The sequence below is a fragment of the Macaca nemestrina genome, chromosome 7, assembly GCF_043159975.1.
Source record: "Macaca nemestrina isolate mMacNem1 chromosome 7, mMacNem.hap1, whole genome shotgun sequence".
NCBI classification, from domain to species: Eukaryota; Metazoa; Chordata; class Mammalia; order Primates; family Cercopithecidae; genus Macaca; species Macaca nemestrina.
In genome coordinates this window covers 131131426-131157863 of record NC_092131.1, presented here as the reverse complement: position 1 = coordinate 131157863, position 26438 = coordinate 131131426, and the positions used below count along the sequence as shown (strand labels likewise).

Genomic DNA, 26438 nt, shown 5'->3' with positions numbered 1-26438 from the left:
ATAACTACAAAAAAAGCCAAAGACACTAATGAAGTTACCTCAATAAAGATACTGTAATATGTAACTTGGCCAGCCAAGTTATAACACATTCCTCGCAACTGTATGTCTCAAGGTTCTGAGGATCTGAAAGGTTTTTTGATCCACCTAAAAGTGGCCACCAACCAAATTAATTTCTCTGAAAGACATCTTTAAGAAATTATTTCAGCCTAACCTTGCTTCGTATGGACTCACTCAGATGGCTCATGTTTTATTAGGGACTCGAAGGTTTAAAAATATGTAGTCAATCCAGGGCGAAGTGTTATGTTGTTTGCCTATTTGTAAAATTAACACATACAGAAAATAAGATTCAAACTGATATTGAAAAAGACTAATATATTCATCTAATTTTTTAAAAAAACCTACCAATGGAACAAAATATATTTTATTTTAATTATACCAGCACAGTAAGGCCCAGAAAGACCATGGAGTTGCACAAAGAATGTTCAGCACCAGCAAGATAAAACAGATACTGGCCGTCAGTGCTAACTGCTAGCACACAAGCCCCTGCCGCATTTGTATGATCTGGAGCAGAGCCTCCTGAACATCTTCATCCATGTGACCCTTCGGAGAAAGAAGAAAGAGGAGCATTATTTTATGTAATCTTTGTTTACATAAGAATTCTAAAGACAAAGCTTTTACAAAGCATAACTAGTCATTGACTCATCAAATGCTAAATCCTCACCATTGTGATATCTAAAGGAAAAGGGGGTACAGCCCTATCATGAAAATAAAGTCAATTAATAAGGAGTGCACGGCTGGGTGTGGTGGCTCATGCCTGCAATCCCAGCACTTTGGGAGGCCGAGATAGGTGGATCATTTGAGGTCAGGAGTTTGAGACCAGCCTGGCCAACATGGCGAAATTCCGTCTCTAGTAAAAATACAAAAATAAGCCAGTTGTGGTGGCACACATCTGTAATCCCAGCTATTCATGAGGCTGAGACAGGAGAATCGCTTGAACCTGGGAGGCGGAGGTTGCAGTGAACCGAGATTGTGGCACTGCACTCCAGCCTGAGTGACAGGGTGAGACCCCATCTAAAAAAAAAAGACTAGTGCACACCAGTTGCTCTAACATCCATTATCATAAAACATATGGATAAACCTCCCTCTTTCTCTTTTTTAATAACAGCCTTGAATGATAGAGCAAAGTAAACTACAAGGAAATCTGTTGCTGCTGCTGAGGATTTTTTTTTTTTTTTTTAAATTAGAAAACTAACTGATGGCCGAACATGGTGGCTCACACCTGCAATCTCAGCACTTTGGGAGGCCAAGGTGCGAGGATCACTTGAGGCCAGGAGTTTAAGACCAGCCTAGACAATACAGTGAGACTCCATCTCAAAAACTTAAAAAAAAAAAAAATTTAGCTGGGTGTGGTGGCATGCGCCTGTAGTCCCAGCTACTTGGGAGGTTGAGGGAGGATGATCACTTGAGCCCAGGAGTTGAGGCTGTTTGAGTTATGACTGTGCCACTGCACTCCAGCCTGGATGACAGAGCAAGACTCTATCTCCTAAAAAAATTTAAAATTTAAGTAATTGATTTTAAAAACCCATATTTATGTTTTTACATAAATAGGTTCATATATATTATTTTATAACTTGCTTTTTTATGTAGTGTCATAAAAATCTTTCCCTTGAGCTACCCAATTATTTTAAGTTATTGTATAATATCCACTGCATGGATATATTACATTTCTTTACCCATTCCCCTAATGATGGACATTTAAGGTATTCCCAATCTTAATGGAAAGATTACTAGAGAAGAAATTGCTGGGTCAAAAAGTAGTCTCAATTTTTAATTCTGTTAAGTACTACAAAATTTCCCTCTATAGAGATTATAACAATCTGTACTACCATCAATGGAGTAAAAATGCCCGTTTCCAATACACTCTGGCTAACACGACAGACTATAATCTTGTGTAATATTTCCAGTTCCAATATGTTCTTATTCATTTGCATCTCCCCCATTACTGATGAAACAAAGTTATCTTTTTTACATGCATGTTCACCATTTATATTTTTAAAACATACTTTAAACTTCAAGTGATGGCATGAGTTGATTAAATGCAGCTCAATATGGTGGGCCTATTACAATACCGCATCCCCTCCCAACACACATGTACGTTTTTTTTCCTGGAGTACCTGAATAGGTTTCAGCACAACACTTCCTATTAATATGAAAAGTTTTGCTTTCAAAATCTGTTTCTATAACAGCAGGATGTTTACATTTCAAACATTAGCCATAGTTGACTGAACTGAATTTCTTAGTTAACTTTATGATGCCAGAAGGCAAGACTATTTCTGATGCCAATTGCTTTTGTTATGTTTCATTAGGACACAGCAGAAAATAATTTCAAATTCTGGAAGTGCATATTATACAAAGTGGAAAGGAAAGGCTTGTTAGTTTGCTGTATTTTTCATTAAGAGCAAGCTCTTCCTCTCACGGCCAATACTAGTGAGTTTCTCAGCCTCTCTAACACAGATTTTCTACTATTTCCCCACTTGAACTTCCTATTCCCTGTCCCTCAATAATCTTCTCTAATAATTGCAATAAACTTTAAAATTCTAGTTTATCTCTGATTTGCTCAAAAGAGTAGCTAAGATACCTTGTTCTATCATATCATTCATTCTTTTTCATTGGTTTCCCCTCCATCTCCTATAGAAATGGCAGGTCTATTGATTTTAAGAACTTGATATCATAAAGTATCTTTCACTATTTTATCTAGTTGTCTGTTTAAAATTGATTTTTTTTTAATCTTTCCCTTCTTTTTTTTTGGCTTGTTTTTACAGTGTGGCCTAACATACTTCAAATTCAAATAATTCCCATGATCTCTGTCATTCTAAAATTTCTTTCTTTTAGTACATTTTCTTCCTGAAAAAAATCTATGCTGAGAATTTTGGGGATGCTGCTCATGGTGTTTCTACAGGAAATTAAGTATAGTATCCTTTACATGTTAATCATTTCTTAGTATTTTTTTTTAACAATAACTTTCTCAGTACACTCCTAAAAAAAGGGAATTCATAATATTATTCCTTAATTATTCCTTGGCTTTACCAAGCCAAGTTAAGGCTTGGTAAATAATTATCACCAATTCTCTCTTAACAAATCATTTTGTCTTTAATTACTACAGTCCTATACACATAACACCCTGCTTGTTACTTTTGTACTTTTCTAGTATTCAAAGCCATTCCCACACTCCTCTTAGATGACAGCCACGTGTGGATGTCAAGGCACTGTCTCCAGCTAGCAACACCATTAACGTGTGCTACCATCACATGTTACCAAACTGTCTATAAACTGAGTGACAAGCAGATGGAGACAACACTAAATTTAAGATGTTGTGTTGCCATATAGCTTTGTAAATTTTTCTGGGAGATCCACAAACCATGATTAAAAGAAACATAATTATTTTTAAATAAGCATATGGGGTGCAGCTACTTTAAACATCAATTACTTTCACATAAATTTATTTGAAAATAAAAAAATTATTATCTCTAAAGCAATATTCTTTCCAAAGGAGAAGTAGTTCTTTACCTGTGCAGCACTAAGAAGGTGTGTTCGATAAATTGCAATTACTTCTTGATGCTGTCTGTCAGCATCCTAGAAATGTGGAAAGATGGGCAGATGTGAGTATCAGCATTGACATTTCCAAACTTTGGACAATGCTCAGGCTTCATGCTACAAAACTATTATTATTATTAAAGTGCTCCTGCTATTTCTAACAACAAACTACCTTGGACCTACCAGATGCAGAATTCCAAAACTAACAATAGAAACTTCTCTAATGAATGTGTGGCTAATGACAGTAATGCTACTTTCCCTAAGTAACATGAAATTATTGCTTTAGTTCACATCTAGTGCCATGACCTTCTGCAGACACTTATCACATGTTTGGATTATTGCAAATGCTTCCTATCCTGTCTTACTATCTCCACACCGTATTCCCTATCATGCCTCTGAGACTAAGGTACCTCTTTCCTCACATCACTTTTGGCTCAAAAACCTTGAGTGACACTTCTTTACATACATGAGAGAATCCAAATTCATCAGTTTGGTTCTCAATGACTTCCACAGTTTGGCTTCAAACATTGGCTCTCAAATACAGCAGTCCCCTCTTATTGGCAGTTTTGCGATCAGCGGTTTCACTTTCTCTATTTCAGTTGCCCATGGTATAGTACAATAAGATATTGTGAGATATAGAGACCACATTCACATAACTTTTATTACAACATATTGTTATAATTGTTCTACTTTATTATGCTATTGTTATTAATCTCTTACTGTGCCCAATTTATAAATTAAACTTTATCACAGGTATTTATATATAGGGGGAAAACATAGCTTAGATAGGGTTCAGCAGGTCCTATCCATGGTTTCAGGCATCCACTGGGGGTCTTGAAACACAGCCTCAGTTGGTAAGAGGGGGACTACTCTACAGGCAGGCCTTTCAGTGCCCTCTGGCCATGCCACTTGTATTCTGTCTCCACGCTTTATAGCATATACAGGGTTCAGCAGGTCCTATCCATGATTTCAGGTATCCACTGGGGGTCTTGGAACATACCCTCAGTGGAGAAGAGGGGGACTACTCTACAGGCAGGCCTTTTACTGCCCACTGGCCATGTCACTTATATTCCATCTCCATGCTTTTTTTACACTATTTTCTTTGGATGGAAGAGCCTCTACTTTCCTTTCACCCACCAAAATAGCATCTACTTTACAAGTTGAAGCCAGGTACTCCCTTCTTTAAAACTAGCTTCCACCACACCACTAAGCTTTCCTTCCTGGAAACTCCCATCACTTAGAATCTGCATTCTCAATTCTATATTTGACATCTCTCATTTTGTCATTTTACGAATCTGTATTTTGCCTCCCTAACTACCCAGAATTCCTTGGGGACAGGAATGGCATACTTTCTTTATCCCTGCTTAGCACAGTGTCATGAAGATAATAAACAATAAACAAATATTTCTAATTACTAAAGGGACACTATACTCTTTGGATAAGATCCAAATTCACAATTTACCATCCTTAATCTATAGGCCTACAGTGTTAAAAAATAAACACTACAAAAAACCTTTCTTCTCTTAAAAAATAAACAATTCTACGAAATAGGGAAACATCAACAACAATTTACATGTGATTGGGCCATTTTACTTAGCATTTCGTGTGTATTAGTGCATAATTAAAAGCATAGTCCCAGATACTCAGGAAACTGAGGCAGCAGGATCACTTGAGCCCAGGAGATCAGCCTATAGCAAGACCCCATTGGAGACGAGCCTAAGCAACATAGCAAGACTCCATCTTTAAAAAAAAATGTAAACAAACAAGTAATCAGTTATTATTGTTTTGTGGATGAGAAAACCAAGAGTTAAAAGGAATATTCCTTGCCACTTCCTTGTAAGTGGCAGGACTGAGACCAGACCTTCCAACTTTAGCTTCTAAATCCAGGCATTTATTCTTCTATGTAAGGTATAAAACAATAGGAATGCCTCTTTATTCACAAAGATAAAAGATTATTTTAAAACCTCCTTTAGTTTAGTGGACCAATATTTTAGAGAGTACACTGCAATGAGAAAGATGCTGGATTTGGAGTCAGCCAGTTCCACATTTATACCCCAGCTGAATGACCCCAGGCATCAAATATTTTATTCTTTGTTTCCTTAAGAATTAAATGGAGGGAATAAACCTGCTTTGTGAGATTGTGATGAAGATAAAGTTTATAGATAAAGTATGTAAAATGTTTAATATGGTGCCTGCTGTACAGTAGGCATCAAATAAGTATTATTACACCACCAGTATAGGTAACTTCTCGTATATAAAAACAATTACATTCTTGGATCCAAACACAGCTACAGATCACTTTAATTTCTAAATTAGCCTTACAAACCAACTACAGGGAACCAGCACATATTCACGCAAAGCCCCGTGTGCCTGGTTACTCACAGCCAGCTGTTGCTCCAGAGATTTCACTTGGTGCTGCAGAGTGTCAATCAGCTGGCTCTGCCTCTTGGTAGGGTTCCCACTTGTGTAGGTGAGTTGGGAAAGGCCATTGAGTGCTTGTTTTAGTCTTTCCACATCATTAAGCAGTTCAGTTATCTTAAAAAAAAAGTTGTAGGAGAAACATATTATTTACTTATTCATGTACAATGAACATCTTTGTACATAAATCATTCCTTTTTGGAGACACAAGCTTTATCTTTATACAACAGAAAATTGAGGTATGAATATTGCCAAAATTGTTATCAACGGTGCATATAATATGTAATTTATAATTAAATCCCCAGAAATTCTTTACAAAAGCAATACCAGATTACAATAAATATTACATATATCCTAAGATGTGAGTATAAACATAGTCTTCTTACTTTTAGATTATAAGTATCTATGAAGGCACATGAACTATCTTCCAGGTAACATATAGAACACAGGAAGGGAAGGCAGATTCCCAGCAACAAAGTGTGAAAAGTAAAAGGGTGTGGCCCATGTAAGTCTAACATATGTTCCTTTTTCCTTTCAAGAGTTGTATTATTTAAGACTACTTTGTTGTCGAGAAGAAAAAAAAAACAAGGAGGCTGTTTATAGGAATAGGAAGTGCCTAGAAACATAGCATTTTCCCCCCTGCTTTAAAGTCAGACAGAGTCGACTTGTATGAGCTTGACTAATTTCCTTTACTTTGCTGAGCCTTAGATGCCACATTGATGAAAGGTGGACAATCTTTCAGAGTTAAAAAAATCAGGTTGGGCACAGTGGCTCACACCTATAATCCTAACACTTTGGGACGCTAAGGCAGGAAGATTGTTTAAACTCAGGAATTCAAGACCAGCCTGGGCAATATAGCAAGACTCCATCTCCTCCCCTGCAACATTTTTTATTGAAAAATAATAATAGACAAAAAAACAAAGAAAATCAAATGCAATTATATGCACATGCTCAATAAATGGCAACAAGTAGATATTAATAATTAGCTCTTATAATTTATAAGTATATTTACTTATACTTAAGTATAATAATATATTTTAATTTATAAGTATATTTATATAGTAATATATATTACTATATATATTCATAGCTACCTTCTGAACAAGCTTAGAGCATTTAAATTCTCAATCACAGAGATGGTGTGCCAGAGGATAGTATGTACAAATACTTTCCAATGGGGAGGGCAGTCTGTGTCTGTGTTTACTCCACTGTATCCCCAGCACATGATATGTAGAAGGCATTTAATCATTACATGTTGAATGGATAAAACTGCAGTCAGTCTTTATATGTCATCTCCATAGTAAAAACTTTATAAATACCCGTGTCAAAAATATTGTTGAGTACCTGTCTGTAAATTGTACCATGAGAATTAAAAATAAGATGGAAAGTTAAGTTATAAACCCTGCTCATAAAAACTGGGCAGATCAACTACATAATTCTAACAAGGTAATATACATGTTTTAAAGGGATGGCAAAGCCACAAAAAAACATGTATCTTAGAGGAGGAACTGTTTACCATAGACTAGATTGGACAGTGAGGGCTTTAGGAAGGAGGATAACATGTTAATGAATGTATAGGATTCAACTCAGTAGAAAGGAGGGAAAGGACATTCTGGGTGAGGGAACTAGTCTGGAGAAAGACATGAGCAACAGAACATAAAATGAATTGGAGGGCTCAGTTTACTACTATGGGTGAGTGCCAAGATCAACTCTGGATGCTCCCCAGTGTTCTTGGTTTCTTGCAGCCCAGAATGAGAGCTTCCCCGCCACCCTCTTCCCCACCTTTCACATGCCACAAACCCACTGGCTTTTGACTCTTCATCTGTGAGACAAGTGAGCCTTAAGTCTCCCCATCATTCCTCATTCTTGGCTAGAACAGCTAAACAAACAGAAGGAAAAATGCTTTTGATTTTTGTTTGCATTACTTCACTTTTTTTCAATTCGGAATTTTTGCACACAAGTTGCCAAACTGGAAAGGGTGTGTCTAATGGTCACTTTGTTACTACCTGTGTCTACTTTCCTGTGAGATTCTGTGGTAAAGAGTGCTGCTCTGGGTTTCCAACACATAGTCATGCAGACTACTTTGTACCTACCTTATTATCTTTTGCTTCTATTTGTTTAGCAGATTCTTGTATTCTTCTTTGCAACTCTGTGATTGTTGTTAAGGACTTATCACATCGTTCCTTCTGATCCTTGATTTCTTGCTCAATGCTAAAATGCAGTAATTCCTTCTCATCTTTTGCAGATATTTCCTTCTTCTTGGCATGTAAAACTTCCTCACATACTTCCTCATACTTTCTATTCAGATTGGCCAATTTTTCATTTAAGCTGGAAATCTGTGTCTCCAAATCACTTTTTGTTGCTTTATATTTAGACAAATCAACTACTTCTCTAGTCTCTAATTTTTTTAATGCTTGTTTAGTATTCTGAACCTCAGACTGAAGTTTGGAGACTTCTTCCATTTTGTTTTGGCTTTCTTCTTCCTTTTCTCTCAAGCTAGCTTTTATGATTCCAACTTCTTTCTCAAATGCTTCTTTAATCTGCAAATGCTCTGCCAGGGGTACAGAAGAGTTCTTTTGATTCTCCAACAACTGATGCAGTTTGGTCACTGTCTGCTGCTCTTTCTCGTAACACCTTTGCATATTCTTCAATTCTTCCTTTAGATTTTCAATTGTGCCATTAAGAGATTTTTTCAGAGCTTCAACCTGTTCCAATGGAACATGTTGTTTTTGCAAAAGATTTTGCACTGCAAGTATCTCAGAGGTCTGTTTGGCATTTTCTTCTACTAGCTTCTCTTTCACATTCTTTATTTCTGCATATTTCTGTGACAAGTCTTTTAACTGTTTGTTTAGCTCGTCTGTTTTTCTGCTTAATGCTCTTTCCATTTCATGAGACTTCTCAATGAGAACTGTCTTATCCCTCAAATCTTTCTGAAGGGTAAAAATCTCCTTCTTTAACCTATCATTCTCTTGCTTGTTTTTCTTGACTTCTTCTTCACTGACACTATACTTCTGTGTCTGCTCTGATAACTGGTCTTTTAGTTCTTTCTCTGTTGCTTTAAATTTTCTCTCGCACTCCTCAAAGCTGACAATTGGGGCGTATTTTACCTTAATGCATTCTTGTATTGTGTCGAGCTCCTTCTTCTGGGCTTTAATTTCGGCATGCAGTGTCACAATCTCTTCTTGGCCTTTTCTGTAGTTGGCCAGTATTTCAGCATTACTATCCTGCACCTTTCTCATGCTCTGACTTAGCGAGCTCATCTTTGCCTCGTGCTCTGCCAGGCTGATGTACTCAGCTTTTATTTGGTTCTGAGTGTTTTCCAGGTTTCTTTTTAGTATTTCATTCTTATCTTTTATTTTTACAAATTCCTGATTTATATCTTCAAACTTTTTCTTCACATCTAATAATTCTTTGTTAGTTTTAGCTAACGTGTTATTCAGTGTCATTTTAATCTCTTCATGGGTTTTAACCGGCACATACTCATTACTCATCATCTTCTTCAAGTTACTGTTTTCAGATGTGAGAGCGTGTATTTTCTCCTGGTCTTCACCACATTTTTTCTTAAGTTCAGACAATTGTTTCTTAAGTTCAACAATACTGGATTTCAGAGCTGTTACCTCTTTTTCATGCTTCTCAGGAGGTACAAACACAGTTTCTAGGCGGTTCACATCCTTACTTAAGCTGTCATTTTCCAGTAGCAATTTCTCCATTTCCAGCTTCTTTTCTGTGTATTTTTGTGTTACATCTAAAACCTTTCTATTAAGATCATCAATAATTGCATCATGTGACTTTTTCATGTCTTCACTTACTTTTAAAGGAACATAATGATTTTTCATTTCAATTGTTAAGTTATGTGCTTGCTCCTTGAGGAGTTTATTATCCAGATAAACTTTTTCAATTTCCTTTTGTAGTGTCTGATTTTTCAATGTTAACTCAGTGATCTTCTTCCCAAGTTCTCCTGATTTCTGTTCTAATCTGCTCTTAACCTGTTCATGTTCCTCTAGTTTGATGTGCTGAGCAAGCTTGGCCTTAACATTCTCAAGTTCTCTCTTTAACTGTCTAATTTCACTAAGGGATTTTTCATGTTCTCTTTCCATTTCTACTAATTTTTTTGCTTTCTCATTCACTTCATTTGATAATGAGCTCTTCATGTTTTCAAATTTTTCGGCTGGAATGGAAAGGGCCAACTTTGCTAACAATTCTTTTGCCTGGCCTTCCATCTCTTTGACCTTTCTTCCTTTCTTCTCTCGCTCCATTTCACACATACTAAGTTCCTTCTGTAATCGCTTATTTTCTTCTATCAGCTTGCCTTCATCCCTCTTAAACTCTTCCACTATCATCTCATTTTGTTTGATTTGGTTTCTTAATTTCCCCACTTCTGCTGAAGCACCTTCATATTTTGCTTTCATGTCTTTCAACTGATCCTTCAGTTCCTCCGTTAGTCTGTGATTCCCTGAGGCTGCTTCACTTGTTAAGTGTTCTTTAAGGGCAAGAAAATGGGTCTGCATTTGTTTAACTTTACCTTCTGACTCATACATCCTCTTCTGCACATCTTTTAATGCATCTTCTAATTGCTTTATCTGTTCATCTGAATCCTCCTTGACCCTTTCACATTCTAATGCTAACGCTTTGCATTCTGCCACTTTGTGTGCCAGTTCATTTTGGAGCTTCAGTCGGTCTTGTTTTGCTGACTCGCAGAAAGTTCGCATTGCTTCTAACTCTTTCTTTAAAATTTCATTTTCGGAGTATGATGTTTGACTGGGTAAAGATAGCTCCAGAGGTCTTAACATAGATCTGCTTTGCATATGGGCTGGTATACCTGGGGAAGTACACTGAAAAGAAAAAAACAAAAAGACATCAATCACAAAAGTCTAAATGAGACATTTACTATACTTATTTGCCAAACTTAGAGAAAGTTTGCACATCATCAGGAGTCAAAGTGTTATCAGACTAGGTAGTAAGATGGAAAAAAAACACAATGCTGATTTTTGTAGTAAGAAAACAGTTCTGGATATGATTTCCTTAATACATTCACAACATTTTCAGACCTCTGTTCACGTAAGTCTATTTCTGGCAGAACAAGGGAAAACGGTCATGGCTACTGGGTGCTATTTTGTCTTTCCCCTTTCATAACACCTACCCACACATGAATATCACCAACTTTATCAAAACTTATTTATTATTTATATGTTTTATGGCACATAATGTGCTTAGAACTTCAAATTCTGAAGCAAACCATCATAACCTTGAATAAAAACAAGTATTGTCATTTTAAATGTGCAGATAATTTCACAGAATTATAGATTTAACTTCTAACAAGATTTTTGACTTCTGTGTACTTTCACTGTTAAAACAACAGAATATTCTCTAAATTATAAAAATACCACCAAAATAAACCCAGCTAGTTATCAGAGTTGTCAAGAGAATGATTGGTCACGGCCAGCACCAGGGAAAGAGTCTCCCAATAGATAGAAAACACCTGGAGCTGGTGACAGCTGCTTCCGGATAAGATCTCCGGAGCTGGGTGAGCAGGCTCAAGCATGCACACTAAGAGGCAAAATGGTGGATGTATGACCTTCTTCCAGGGGCATTTGACTGGTAAAGGAAAACAGCCCCTAGAGAGCATGTGCACAACCTTAGTAAAGGCACTACATATGTGGACCCTCCTAAGTGCTGACAGGCCACTACGCATGCAGACAGCCTGCCCCCAAAAGAAGAATCAAGGGAGGAGAAATGCAAACCCAAAACCAAGCCAGTGTATAAAAATCCCAAGCCAAGGGCTGAACAAGAGCACTGGGATCTCTCAAGCCACCCACTTGGCCTTCTTCCAAGTGTACTTTGCTTCCTTTTATTCCTGCTCTAACACTTTTTAATAAACTCGCTCCTGCCCTAAAACTTCCCTTGGTCTCTCCCTCTGCCTTAAACCTACTTCTGCCCCTCAGCCAAATCCTTTCCACTGAGGAGGCAAGGATAGAGCTTGCTGCAGATCCCTACAGATTTACTGTTAGTTAAATCTGAACTGCCTTTCCCCTGGATCAGGAGGAAAAAAAAAAATTAACTTTGAATTATTCATATCTGTCCTCCCCTTTATATGGGCAAATATGAAGAGTTAACTGACCACTGTTAATGAACAGAAACTTAGCATCAAATGCAATGAAACTGCAATTCAAATCTCTTATTATAACCACTAACATCAAAAACACTCTAGAGGGCACCAGAAACAGCAATATCTGTTTTTATTAAACTCAAGAAAGCAGGACCAACCTGTCTTTGATAATGAAAACCTCACTCTATTACAATGCTACTTTCTCCTCTTTATAAAGGCACAGAAATTTTCTTTAAATGTTTTTTAAAATTAAAAAAAAAAAAACAGTTATTACCTGTGAGTCTGCCATATACATCTGACCTTGTTTAAGAAGCATATCTTCTTTTCCTAAATAAATCCATATAAATGACATTTTAACTTAAATATCCATATTAAAGTAGGCTAAACATTAATTTGATGTTATTTCCTTTATTATTCAAATAAAAGAGAAGCAAGAGGTACAACATAAAAGTATCCTCATTCTAAAATACCCCTTTTTTTCCTTTATTATTTCTATAAACAGAAGTACCTACAATCTACTGAACAATAGATACTAGGTTGGTTTTTATTTTTTTCTTCTTTTTTTTCTACGCTCTCTTTCAGCAGAATCACTAAGATTTCAGAAACATCGAAGACTGTCAAACTAGGCTACATGATAATAAAACATATCTTATAATCAAAACAAAAATGATATTCTTTCAAATTTATAGCATAAATATTACTGTTGTACGAGAGGATAGTTTAATAGTCACTAGGAAACAAACAAAAACAGATTTTCTACAGAAATTGTTTATTGCAGAATAAAAAAGATTAATTATGTAGAGTCTAAAAATAATTCATAAATGTTTATTGAACATGTAATTTTAAAATGCCTACTTGCATTGAGACTGATTTCTCCAAATTAGAAAACTGTGTTTATGTTCTTCCCATAAAAAAATGAAGCCTAAATATCACAAGACGAATGTCTATGTCTACTAATCAACAAGGCAAATTTGGTAATTCATATAATATACAATTTTAAAATACAGGTAGCTAAGGAGAATCAGAGCCTCAGCAATTATCAGAATATGTTAGAAGTTACAATAGTCATCTTAACGTCTTCCTAGTTACATGTGTTGATGAAGTTTAGCAGCAGGAATATCTTGTACAGTTATTTCTGTATAGTTAAGTAAGAATAAACATTCTTCTTTGCTTGAACTAGGTGAACTGTAATGATAATCCATACTTTTATACTTACGGTTACTGAAATGACTTCCTGATCCTAAATGATCACTCTGAAATCAGAAGCATAAAACATTTTAGGGTGAATGCTGCCTCATTTTGTTAAATTCTGTATCTGTTTTAGCTCTAAATGATGCAGTCATTAAAACTACATTTTTGACATTCCTGTTTCTCCAGAGCATTATTCTACTCAAACCCACAAAAAGAAACACTAGCAACACTTAGAGAGATCAGGTGGGAATAAAGTACTTCACTAAGCATTTTAGTAAAAGCAGTCAAGTGTTTTAAGGAAAAACTTCATTGCTCAAAAGAAAAAAAAAAGTAAGCCCTAAATGAACTGAAAACAACTTTCAAAAACTACTGTTTGCTACTGCTTTACCTCAAAAGGACGGAAGTGGCCACATTCATGTCAATAACTCATTTTACTTTACCACTGTAGGAAGCAGAAACCCTACCTCATTGACTATGAAATATCGACATAACCTCTTCTTCCAGAGTTTATAAAATACCAAGTACTTGGAAAGTAAAACGAGACAGAGAGCAGGAAATGAAACCGAGGCAGAGACCTACACATAGTAATAAATCCATCAATCCATTAGTTAGGAAATAATAGAGAAACTCCAGATACAGTGAATCAAAATATAATGGGTTGCTCCTTTTCCCAAGTAAGCCCAATACAAAGAATCTAATATATAAATTAAAATGTTACACTTCAAGAGTAAGAATAGGCCAGGTGCAGTGGCTTACACCTGTAATCCCAGCACTTTGGAAGACTGAGACAGGTAGATCACTTGAGCCCAGGAGTTTGAGACCAGCCTAGGCAACGTGGCAAGACCCCATCTCTACAAAAAAATACAAAAACGAGCCAGGCGCGGTGGTTCATTCCTGTAATCCCAGCACTTCGGGAGGCTGAGGCGAGTGGAATGCCTGAGGTCAGGAGCTCAAGACCAGCCTGGCCAACATAGTGAAACCCTGTCTCTAATAAAAATACAAAAAATTAGCTGGACATGGTGGTGGGCACCTGTAATCCCAGCTACTAGGGAGGCTGAACCAGGAGAACTGCTTGAATCAGGGAGGCGGAGGCTGCAGTGAGCCGAGATAGTGCCATTGCACTCCAGCCTGGGCAACAAGAGTGAAACTTCAATCAATCAATCAATCAATAACACACACAGAAACATCAGCTGGGCAGGGTAACCCAAGTTACTCAGGAGGCTGAGGTGGAAGCACCACCTGAGCCCGGGGAGGTCAAGGCTACAGTGAGTGGTGATCACACCACTGCACTCCAGCCTGGGTAAGAGAGTGAGACCCTGTCTCAAACACAAAACAAAACAAAACAAAACAAAACAAAACAAAACAAAACAAAAACCCCAGAGTGAAATGAAGAGTAAGGACAGGCAGATGCAGTTCATATTTGTGCATTTAGGTGTATCAGTCCTAATAGCTACATACCAAACTCTGAAGTAGTCGACCATGATAAAACAGTCCACAATTCCATGACTAAATTAATGCCACCTCCTTTAATCATTAGTGCCCCCACGGCATGAAAAAATACCTATAGGCTTAGTTAAGCTCTTTGTTCTATGGAATATTTAATACTAAAGTTTATAATAACTCCTAAATGGCCCCATACATGCATAAGGGGGTGCTATGCACATAAGGAGTTCAAAAAACTTAATTTGGTCTTATTACCTTTATTACTCAAATGAAAACAAACATAAAAGTTGTAACATAAAATCAGCCTCATTCTAAACTATCCATTTTCTCCATATTTTTATACATACAAGGGAAATAGCTACATGTTAAGTTATTATACATAACTCATACCAGTAATTCTTTTAACAGTTAAGGTTTTTTTAAGCATGTGAGATAATACAGCAGTAGATATTCAATGTTTGTAGTAAGTGATGAATTCTTAGTAGTTTGTTGTTGTTTTGTTTGTTTGTTTTGAGACAGGGTCTCACTTTGTCGCCCAAGCTGGAGTGCAGAGGCACAATCTCAGCTCACTGCAGCCTCCACCTCCTGGGTTCAAGTGATTCTCCTTCCTCAGCCACCCAAGTAGCTGGGATTACAGGCATGCACCACCTCGCCCAGCTCATTTTTGTGTTTTTAGTAGAGACAGGATTTCACCATGTTGCCCAGGCTGGTCTTGAACACCTGAGCTCAAGTGATCCACTTGCCTTAGCCTCCCAAAGTGTTGGGATTACAGGCTGAGATACCATGTCCAGGCAAATTCTTAGTAGTTTTTAAGGGTTGCTGTTATAAATACTAGGTCATGTATAAAGTGGGACCTGTAATTTTCTGTTTGAAAGTAAAAAATCATTGCTAGCATAAATATTCATCACAATGAGTATGTAGTGACTGAGGAAAATGTCCCCATCATACTGAATGGGAACAGTTACAAAACAAGATGTACAATATGATCCCACCTGTTGAATGAGTATATAACACACAAATTATGTACAAGTGTCTGAAAGGATTTCAGTCAGGTACTAGCAGAGTTAAGATTATAAGTGTCTTTTGCATCTGCTTTCAGTTTAAATATATTTTCTTATTTTTCTGAAGTAAATATGTATTTTTATAAGAAAAATGTTACTTTTATGACTACGGTAAGTTATAGACTTGACAATTAAGACAGATAGTTTGTCTAAAGCTACAGAAAAACACCTTTGTTTTCTTCCCCTTGAGACAGAGTCTCACTCTGTCACCCAGGCTGGAGTGCAGTGGCGTGATCTCACTCATTGCAACCTCTGCCTCCCGGATTCAAGCGATTCTCCTGCTTCAGCCTTCTGGGTAGCTGGTATTACAGGAATGTGCCACCACGCCCTGCTAATTTTTGTATTTTTAGTAAAGATGGAGTTTCGCCATGTTGGCCAGGCTGGTTTCAAACTCCTGACCTTAAGTGACCCACCCACCGTGGCCTCCCAAAAGTGCTGGGATTACAGGTGTGAGATGCTGCGCCTGGCCTACATCTTACACTTAAGACATGCAGAAAAGCTAGCTCCTAGAAGAAATATATACATAAATAATACCCAAGTTATAGGTGTCAAACTTTGATTAATACTTAAAAGGCCCTGTATATACTCCTAAATTTTCTCATTCAAGTAATTCTAAGTGTAAAACTAGCATTGTAGTTAAAAGCACAAAGGAGTCAGATGCTTGAATTCAAATCCTGACTCTGTCACTTACTATTTGTGAAACCCCTCATGGGTAAACCCTGCGCCTCAACCTCCTTATCTGTGAAGTCAGGTAATAGTAAAACTTATCACATAGAGTTCTTTTTTCATGCACGTCAAGAATGCAAAGTACATTGGTCAGTGCTATTAAAATATTAGCAATCATCAGTTTCACAATTAACCTAAAAAAGAGTCTTCAAATGTGAAGACAGAAGCCACTATAGCTAGATCATTTTTTGGTTTATAAAATGGTGTTTCTGAATAATCTTGAAAATTCACTCACATAAATATGTACACATATTAAATGTGTATAATACAATGAATTTTTGCATATGCATACCTTTTGTAATTATACACAACCCAGATTAAGATATAAAATATTTCCAGGACCCCAGAAGTTTCTTCACACACCTTACTCGTAACCCCAACCAAAGGGTGGCCTCTATTCTAATCTCTAACATCATAGATTAGTTGTATCTATTTTATGAACCTCATAAAAATAGAATCATTCAGTATATACTCTTCATGTCTGATTTCTCTCTTGCAACATTGTCTGTGAGATTCATATATGTTTTATATTATTTTTCATAATGCACACATAGTTCTTTATTTACAAAGAAAAATATTATTTTTGCTATGCTCTGAATGTCTGCCAAGATGTGTTGAAACTTAATTCCCACTGTGGTGGTATTATGAGGTAGGGCCTTTTAGAAACTGATCAAGTCATGAGGGCTTCACTTAGGCCCCTTTTTGCCCTTTCGCCTTCTGCCAGGAGAAGATGCAGCAAAAGGCCCTCACCAGACACGAACGCCAGATCCTTGATCTTGGACTTTCCAGCCTCCAGAACTGTGAGAAATTAATTTGTTCTTTACAGATTTTCTGTATTTTGTTAGAGCAGCACAAATGGACTAAGACACTTTTTTAGTGTACTTTGGGGCTGCATTCACCAACAAAGATAAAAGATTCATGCTGAATCAGCTACCTTCAGTGATGCCCAGTGATGACTCCTTTCTGAGATAATCCTGGACATATCACTGTTCATTTTTATGAATGCTTTTTATTATCATTATACTCACTGCAAATTTACAGGTAGAAATATGATGTTTTAAAAAGGTAAGGATGGACAATGAAGAGAAACTAGAATGACACTAAATGTCGATTACATGCTAGTCAATTTAAATGATCTTAACCTTTATAACTATGTGGAGAAAGAGACAATCACCCCAGTTTTGCCAAACAGGCAACAGGTTCGAAGACTTTAAATAAGCAGCCCAAGGTCACACTATAAATAAGAGATTTATAATTCAAATTCAAGTCTGCTGCCAAGCCCCTTACCATTACCCATTATGAGTTATAGGAAATAATTTAACCTTTCTATACCTCAAAATATTTAAACCTATTTTTCAGAGCCTCAATAGTCCTTAAGCTTTCTTCATGTTGCTTTTCTTTGGCTGCCAAAAGGGACTTCAGCTTTTCTCTCTGAAATGAAACAGAATAAATAGAGTAAAATAACCCTGTGCTTGGAATTGGGTTAAAAGTGTGTTTTAGAAAACATGAATTGGAATTACATTAAGGACTGGAGTTAATGAATTCTCCAACCTGGTGAACTCTACTAGTAGAGTTGATAATTTCTACAAATATACTAATGAAACATACAATATCTATAAACAAAATCATAAAAAATTCAAATCTCTGTTTTCAATCTTAATGTTTTCAGACATTTCTTTATGTTTAGAATTTTACATTATTTTCAGGACAAGTTTCACAGAAAGTAAGACTTTCAGAAGCAATAACAACAAAATGCCTACAATAACCTATGCCACTATATTCAAAACATCCTTTTATAGTCATGTGTAGATTTTGAATTTCCCTTTAATAACCAGAAATAGAATCCAGGTCTGTATCTCAATTCAGGACTTAAACCTACTATAGCATCTATAATTGAAGATGCTACTATAGCATCTTCAATTCCTAAAACAATTTTAATGGTTTAAAATAAAATGTCATCCTACCTCGCTTTCCAGATCATCAGCAACCATAACTTCCTAAATTTAAAAAGAAGACAAAATATTTTCATTCTTAAAAGCTTATTTTAAAAGGCATGAACTTGGCAAAGATCTTTTAAAAAGACTGGCACATGTCTTTAAGACTGGGGCCAAGGATATGAGAAGAAGATAATGTACCACCAATTCTGTTGTATGAGTTGTCTTTTATTCTTCTCACTATCCAGGTTCAGAAGCACTTTTGATTCTCTTGAGAATCTATCAACCAACAAGTCCTACTTGTTCTTTGTCCTCATATCTCCTGTCTACTCTTTTCTCTCCAATCCCATGGCCCTAACTATAGTTCAGCCTTTTGCTTTTGCATATGTTCAATTTTAGGAAAATCTAACATAGATAGCAAGATATTAAAGTGATACAGAAAATTAGAATCAGAAGGACACAGCTGTACCAATCACGCAGTTACTTCTTACTTTTGAAATGCAAATATCACATAAGATTTCACCTGTGATAAGTCCTGTACATAATAAAATGTATATTTAAAGAGTGAACTGATTGTACTAGATTTCATATATATTCTACTTTCCCTCTAAAAAAATGATTCATGGATATTTCTTGTATTTCCAATTTTTTTATACAACAAGGAATATATTACGGGTCACTGTTTCTGTGATTTTGTTCACCACAGTGTTCTCTGGAATGCCCTCTGATTCCCCCTTACTTCCTTCAAAATTCAACAGAAGTACCGTCTCCCACAGGAAGTGCCCCCCTCAGAAGCTGCAGCCCACAATGATCTCTCCTCACTTTCCTGAACATTCTTTACACTGTCCTTACTTGTTTGCTTATGCTACTTTAAATGTAAAATTTCATGTAAAAAGCCTGGTCCCCAGTAAGATTTAACTCCTCTGAAATGCAATGAGCTAATTTTACCTTAAACAATCATTAACAATTTGCTATTGATGATGTAGTAACACAGTTTTTTGATTTTTTATTATGCAGATTTATTTACCTCATTCAGCTGTAACTGTAAACCATTGACTTTATCCAAAAGTATTCGTTGTTCTTGCTGAATTTTTCTCAACCTCTCTTTCAAATCTTCATTTTCAATCTCCAAATCCTTAAATAATAAAGACAACAAGGTACCAGGCCAATCTTAAAAGAGCAAATTCTTAAAGAAGAAATTTTTTAAAAAGCAGTTCACTGTCATACAGGTACATACGCATGTAAAACATTAAGTACAAAGATACAATAATTTCAATGATATGCCAAGGATTTAAAAACTACAGATCAAAAATAAAATAGAAAATTACTATCCTATAATAGCTAATAAATACAAGTATATACTACAAGAGGGCAATTCATCATAATTCCAATAAAGAAAAAATAAAAAGCATCCAGACACAGAAAAGAGCAAAAGAATATGCCATTTTAACTTTTGCTTAAGATCTCCCAAATTGGCCGGGCACGGTGGCTCAAGCCTGTAATCCCAGCACTTTGGGAGGCCGAGACGGGCGGATCACGAGGTCAGGAGATCCAGACCATCCTGGCTAACCCGGTGAAACCCCGTCTCTACTAAAAAAAAATACAAAAAACTAGCCAGGCGAGGTAGCGGGCGCCCTGTAGTCCCAGCTACTCGGGAGGCTGAGGCAGGAGAATGGCGTAAACCCGGGAGGCGGAGCTTGCAGTGAGCTGAGATACGGCCACTGCACTGCAGCCTGGGCGACAGAGCGAGACTCCGTCTCAAAAAAAAAAAAAAAAAAAAAAAAAAAAGATCTCCCAAATTTATGAGACTCTTCTAATGTTTTTGTTGAACTTATCATCGTTTTCAGTGCTCTGGTAAAAGATAAAGGCTCGAATTTAAGGACATAGTTCATTTTCTTACACTACATACGAAACTAAGAAAACCCAAATAAAATGCTTTTATTATTTTGAAAACAGCTATTCAATTTATCATTTAACAGTGTTTCAGTCATAAAATTAATTATGGGTCCTTCCTCTAAAATAATCCTCATAATATTATTTGGAAACTTTGACCAATATAAAAGCTCAAAAGTACTGTGTGGTTAGTTTAACAAAATTATTTTTCTCAATCAAAATAGAAAATACTTCAAGAAAAAAATCAGATTTAACTTACATTAATGATCATCATTTTTAATAGTATAATTTTCCAAAACAAACACAAATGTATGGTTTATATCACAAAACAGACATATTTAAATCAAATAGTTATATAAAGTTGCTTTTTCTAATGTATATTAAAACAATATTTTCTACACCATACTTCTAGTGTTATATAATTAAATTTTATAATACTGGACTCAAACATTGATAACAAAAGTCAATTCTTTAAGACAAGATTAGGCAGCCAGGCACGGTGACTCACACCTGTAATCCCAACACTTTGGGACGCTGAGGCGGGTGGATCACCTGAGGTCAGGTGTTCGAGACCAGCCTGGCCAACATGGTGAAACCTATCTCTACTAAAAGTACAAAAATCAGCCAGGCATGGTGGCACATGCCTGTAATCCCAGCTACTAGAAGGGCTGAGGCAGGAGGATCACTTGAACCTGGGAGGCAGAGGTTGCAGTGAGCCAAGATGGTGCCACTGCCCTCCAGCCTGGGCAACAAAGCCAGACCCCATCTCAAAATAAATAAATAAATAAATAAATAAATAAATAAATAAAAAATAAGAAGAGATTAGGCAAAAAAGAGAATCACAAACAACGTTAACGAGTGTCCCTTTCTTTGCCCCGCTCATTTCACCCACTCTCTTGTTTCCTCTCTTCTCTCTCAATCCCACTACAAATACTGGAATTGTTTTTAAAGGAAGATACCACATTTTTTTCTTTTTACCTGAATATTTTGATGCTCCCTCTGATGTGACTTCACATTTACTTCATCTTGCATGTGTGTCAAATTTCGCTTTGGTAAAACATAAGAAAACACGGGTCAGCAAGTGTGAGAATACAGAAAAGTATATTTTCCTCAACTGGCAATACACCAGGTTAGTGATTTTCAGTTTATCCAACATTAGCTGCACATAACACAAGGTGGCAGTGTTTCTATTTAAAACCCCAAAATGTAAAGGACCTTTGAGATCATATTTTAAATAAATCAAGTATAATTTATTTAAAAATACTAAATAACAAATTTTAAAATATGATTAAGGATTTATTTTAACTAAAGTCACAAAATTTTAAAAAGAAGAATTTGTAATAAACTCATAACAAAAGTTGGGCTATAAAGCACTGCATTGCCAACTACTCCTAAAAGAACTCAATTAAAAAAAAAAAAAAGGAGGAGGAAGGGGAAGTCACATAAATTTTGAAAGACAATATGGAAATTATTTACTTCTCTGAGCACCACCAAAATAAAATATCAAGAGGTATGGTAAGGAAGAGACAGACAGTCCCTCTGACCTGAGCAATATAAAAAGGTCTCTAAATAACTTGGTTGGGTATATGTTGTTTTTGTAACTTACTGCTTTGAAACTTTATTCCAGCTTAGAGATTTGCTTTAACAAAAACACAACATAATCATTAAACAAGAGAACAAATAACTCCCCTATTAAAAAAACCAAAATGATCTTTAAATCTCCACAATAACTAATGTAGAAAGCTATTTCTTTCTTTCTAATTAGTTTTTTTAAAAAAACTACTGCTTTAATTCTTCGAGATAATTTTCTCATGTTTTGTATTATTTGTTTACCTTTGTTTGAACAAGTTTTTAAACTATCATTCAAATGAGTTTGGATCTAGAACCAGAGGAACAAGTCCCATTTGAAAAATATTCTATGTCCACAATTTGGCCCTAACTATGTTTCCAGCCTCATTCCTTCTACCAAAGGACTGTTCTTCAAGTGGAATCTGACATCTTCTCACAGCTCACCTGATCATACCACTTTCATTCCCAGTCTTCACTTCAGAATCCTCACCCACGGCCTCCACTATACCTTAACTCAGACATATTAAGTCAACCCCATCCTTTAATTAAAATCCATCTTCCTGACAAACCTTGTTATTAGCACACTAAAAGAACCTCTCTTGCACCTCTGGCTCCACTTAGCAGCGATCTGATCACATGCACCACTGATTAGGGGGCACACGTCCTGCCTTCTGCCATCTGGTAGTTACTGGTGGGTACATATCCAAAGTCCTTATCATACAAGGTCCTTCTTAATCTAGCACTTTGTTACTTTAGCAGCCTCTTCTGCTCTCTCCACGATGGGCACATCACTCCTGTCACACTTGTCTGCTGCTGCTCCATGAACATGTCTAACCTGCTCCCTCATCAGGGGCTGGGCACCTGCCCTTCCCTCAGCCTGTGAGGCTTCTCCCACAGACCTCCACCCACTCCCTCTTCATCCTTTAATTCTGTTTTGTTTTGCTTCATAGCATCTGCTATGATACTAAATATTCCTTTGCTTATTGTTCATCTCTCACTAAGCTAGGAACTCCATAAGGGCAGAGACTTCGTACACTACAATATTTCCAGCACTTAGAACAGTAGTTGGCATGTTGTAGATGTTCAACAGATATCTGTGAAAAATTGAGTGAGTCTTACATTTGCAACTGTACTGTAGGCTTCTTGATAACAGAGATTACATGTGCCTTAGTATTTAAAAAAAAGTCCTATTTACAGCATATATTTAGTAAGTATATTCAATAAATGATAGAAACACAGTAATTAGGAGCAGTGTGTCTTTCTGTTCCTAGTAGAATACTAACTCCTTGTATTCACCTCAATAATTCCTAGAGCACTAAGCCGAGCACCATTCCCATATTAATATTCAATCATTCTTTTTATTTTAAATATCTATACATTTCAGAAATCATTTTTCTCTGATTCTGTGTGAGATGGCTAGTACAGTCATAGCAGTGTACATTTTTTTCACTCTACTCACACTTAGGTTATATGAGGCACAGGGAAGAAGGCTGGAACAGTTGCTCCAGATGGAAAAGTGCCAACAGACATGAACCATGCATGAACATATTAACTCAGATGGATTGAAAAGGAAAACAAGCTTTAATGCAACTTTCATGATAAGTGCAGCAAACCACCATGGCACATGTATAGCTATGTAACAAACCGGCACAGTCAGCACATGTATCCCAGAACTTAAAGTAAAATTTTTTAAAAATGTAGCTTTTAGATTCAGGTGAGAGGTAGAAAAATGACACAAGATGATGATCAGAATTGCTCAAGATACCTGATTACTTTCTCTTCAGGGTTTGCAAATGCTTAGGTTCCTCTCTCTAGAGAAAAGTTGAAAGCCTGGAAGGAACAGTCAGCAGGAGAGGAAAGCTGCCTACACTAGCTGTTGAGCCACAGTACTGTAAACTAACCCCACTTATTTGAACACAAATAGATTAGCAGAAAACATAAGACATTTCACAAACTGGTACATCAAAACAGGGTTAAACAGTACTTTAATAATAAATTTAATGCAAAGCATGAATTGTTTCATGTGTTGGTATTCTGCAAAGTCCTCAATTAAATACACACAGAAAAAAAGACTGAAGAAGAAATAAAAACGCTAACAGTGGCATTGAAATCACAATATATAATCAGTTTAGAACTCTGTTTTCTTCATTTCTTATTACATTTAAAGAATTTTCCCATAACAGTAAATATTTTGTCCTATTATTAAGGGAGACTGGGGGAAACTGTCTATGATCTGCCAAGCTAAAGTTCATCACTTAACAAGTTACAATGTCTCCTACTTGAAAAAGTTGAATGCTTACGGCCCCAATCAGGAGGCTATTTCTTTCCCACTGGATACCTTCACTGAAACTGAGATCTACTGTCTCAAGTTAAGTGACAGTATCTTGATAGGACCTCATGATCTAAGTACCCAGAATCTATATGGGCTTGATTAACTGAGAAGAGAGATAGAATGCATTAAAACTCAGAATAGTTATGCATAACTATTAACTAGTTTTACTAAGCACTTTAAACTGTACAATACATATAATTCTTTAACATTAAAATTAATATCTACCTGTTGCAAAGATGGTCCTTTCTTCCAAAGTTCTCTCCCTAAGATTTAGAGAAAAAGAGAAACAACAAAATGGCAGGTTAACTTGGTGTAGATATACATTCCCTAACTATACAATTGAGTCAATATTGAATAAATAAACTTTAGAGTTTCCTCCAAAGCTTACAACTTTTTAGTTTTATTTCTAAAACATATGCTTAAAACAATAATGAAATCTCACTTTTGCCTATCAAATTAGCAAGGTTTTTATACCAACATTCAAGTAGGTAGGATTAAAGACTAAGGACGGGAGGCAGATAAAAAATGGGAAACTTATTTAGGATGGGTATGGTGGCTCACACCTGTAATCCCAGCACTTTGGGAGGCTGGGGCAGGAGGATCACTTGAGGCTAGGAGTTCAAGACCAGCCTGGGCAACACAGCAAGACCCCATCTCTACAAAAAAATATAAAAAATTAGCTGGCCATTGCGGTACCCGCCTGTAGTCCCAGCTACTCATGAGGCTAAGGCGAGAAGACAGCTTGAGCCCAGGAGTTTGAGGTTGCAGTGAGCTATGATGGCACCACTGTACTCTAGCCTGGGCAACAAAGGGAGACCCCATATCTAAAAAAAGGAGGGGGAGAAAATTTTAAAACCTCCTAAATTGGGAGGCAATTTGTCAACATAGACCAAAGGCTTAAAGAAATGTACATGCCCTGAAACTCAGTGATTCAATTTCTAGGAACTGACACTAAAGGGTAATAAAAATATACTAAAATATTTATGCATAAGGACAGTCACAACCTTTGTGTACTAATGAATAATTATAAATAGCTTAAACACTACATGTAGAAAATTGCTTTATTAAATGAAACTTAAACAGAATCTCATACACCAATAAAAATCATACTGTAGAAAAAGTATTTTTGAGGGAAAGGTCTTCAAAATATGTTACATAAAAAAGTAAGCTACACTTCAGATTTACAGGTGAATTCAATTTTATGGGAAAAGACTAGAAGGATATTTCTCAAAATGTTAACAGAGGCTCCTCAGTGGTAATGAGTGACTAACTTTATTCATTGTGCTTTTCTGTATTTTCCTGTTTAAAAAAAAAAAACATAAAAAATCATGGCATAGACATTTGATAAATATCAGCTTAATATTTTATATACATGTTTAAACAACGATTCTTTCTTTAAAACTTTCTAAGTATAAAAAGCTGGGAGGTTCACCCCTTCTCATAAAAAAAAAAAAAAATTAGTAAAACACTTCACTCTTCCTTCTCAGTTCTGAAGTTATTCCAGTGTCTTAGTGTTCACTGGATAAACTAGATGATATATGCAACACACACTGCCTCAAAGCAAGTGACTATAATGTAAGCAAGCAAATCCATGTTGTAGAGGGAGATGAACCAATACTATTTATCAGTAAGGAATGTTTTGTTTCTTATAAACTGTAGTTCTACTACCTAAGTCTTTTAAAAAGTGGCTCTTTGTTAACGTGGACTTTTCTAGTTACAGAAAACTGCTGATACCTTTGTTGGTATTTTCCGATGCAGTCTTCAACAAGGTTAGAATGTCCAGATTGTCACCAATTCTTGCATAGTAAGAACTATCATGGCCAAGCGCATCCAGCAAGCTTATATCAGCACCATTTTTAATTAAGACTTCTACTGCATCTCTGCAACCATATTCGCAACCTAGCATGAGGGCAGTTCTAAATGGAAAAATGGAAGAGCAAAAGACTGAGAAAACTCCAAGGAAATATTGCAGAAATATTCTGCCCGAGGCTCCCTTCGTAAAGAATAGACACTACTTTTAAGAAGTCAAGCCTGTTACAAATATAGATTTTACTTTACATTTTAAACTCATTGCATTTATAAAAACATTTGCTTTGTATCTTACTTTGCAAAGCTAAAATTTTCTATGTCCTTATGTCCTTTAATTACTTCTCCTACCAAACCAACCTTTT

General features: G+C 36.2%; 1 protein-coding gene across 4 annotated transcripts in view; it reads right to left on the bottom strand.

The window, feature by feature from the left end:
- Positions 1-403: 403 nt before the first annotated feature.
- Positions 404-26438, bottom strand: part of LOC105487673 (uveal autoantigen with coiled-coil domains and ankyrin repeats) — a 100257-nt gene continuing 74222 nt past the window's right edge. For 3 of the 4 annotated variants that reach the window (XM_011751191.2, XM_011751200.3, XM_011751210.2), the window contains 12 exons: positions 26002-26183; positions 24493-24530; positions 21345-21413; positions 19501-19608; positions 18504-18536; positions 17872-17970; positions 13335-13371; positions 12393-12445; positions 8106-10844; positions 5977-6129; positions 3568-3633; positions 404-600 (listed from right to left, as the gene is read on the bottom strand). In XM_011751191.2, the coding sequence (XP_011749493.1) occupies positions 529-600; positions 3568-3633; positions 5977-6129; positions 8106-10844; positions 12393-12445; positions 13335-13371; positions 17872-17970; positions 18504-18536; positions 19501-19608; positions 21345-21413; positions 24493-24530; positions 26002-26183 (3649 nt within the window). In that variant the 3' untranslated portion in view covers positions 404-528. The remainder of the gene's footprint in view (positions 601-3567; positions 3634-5976; positions 6130-8105; positions 10845-12392; positions 12446-13334; positions 13372-17871; positions 17971-18503; positions 18537-19500; positions 19609-21344; positions 21414-24492; positions 24531-26001; positions 26184-26438) is intronic. The other variant, XM_071101131.1, reaches the window with a different exon arrangement.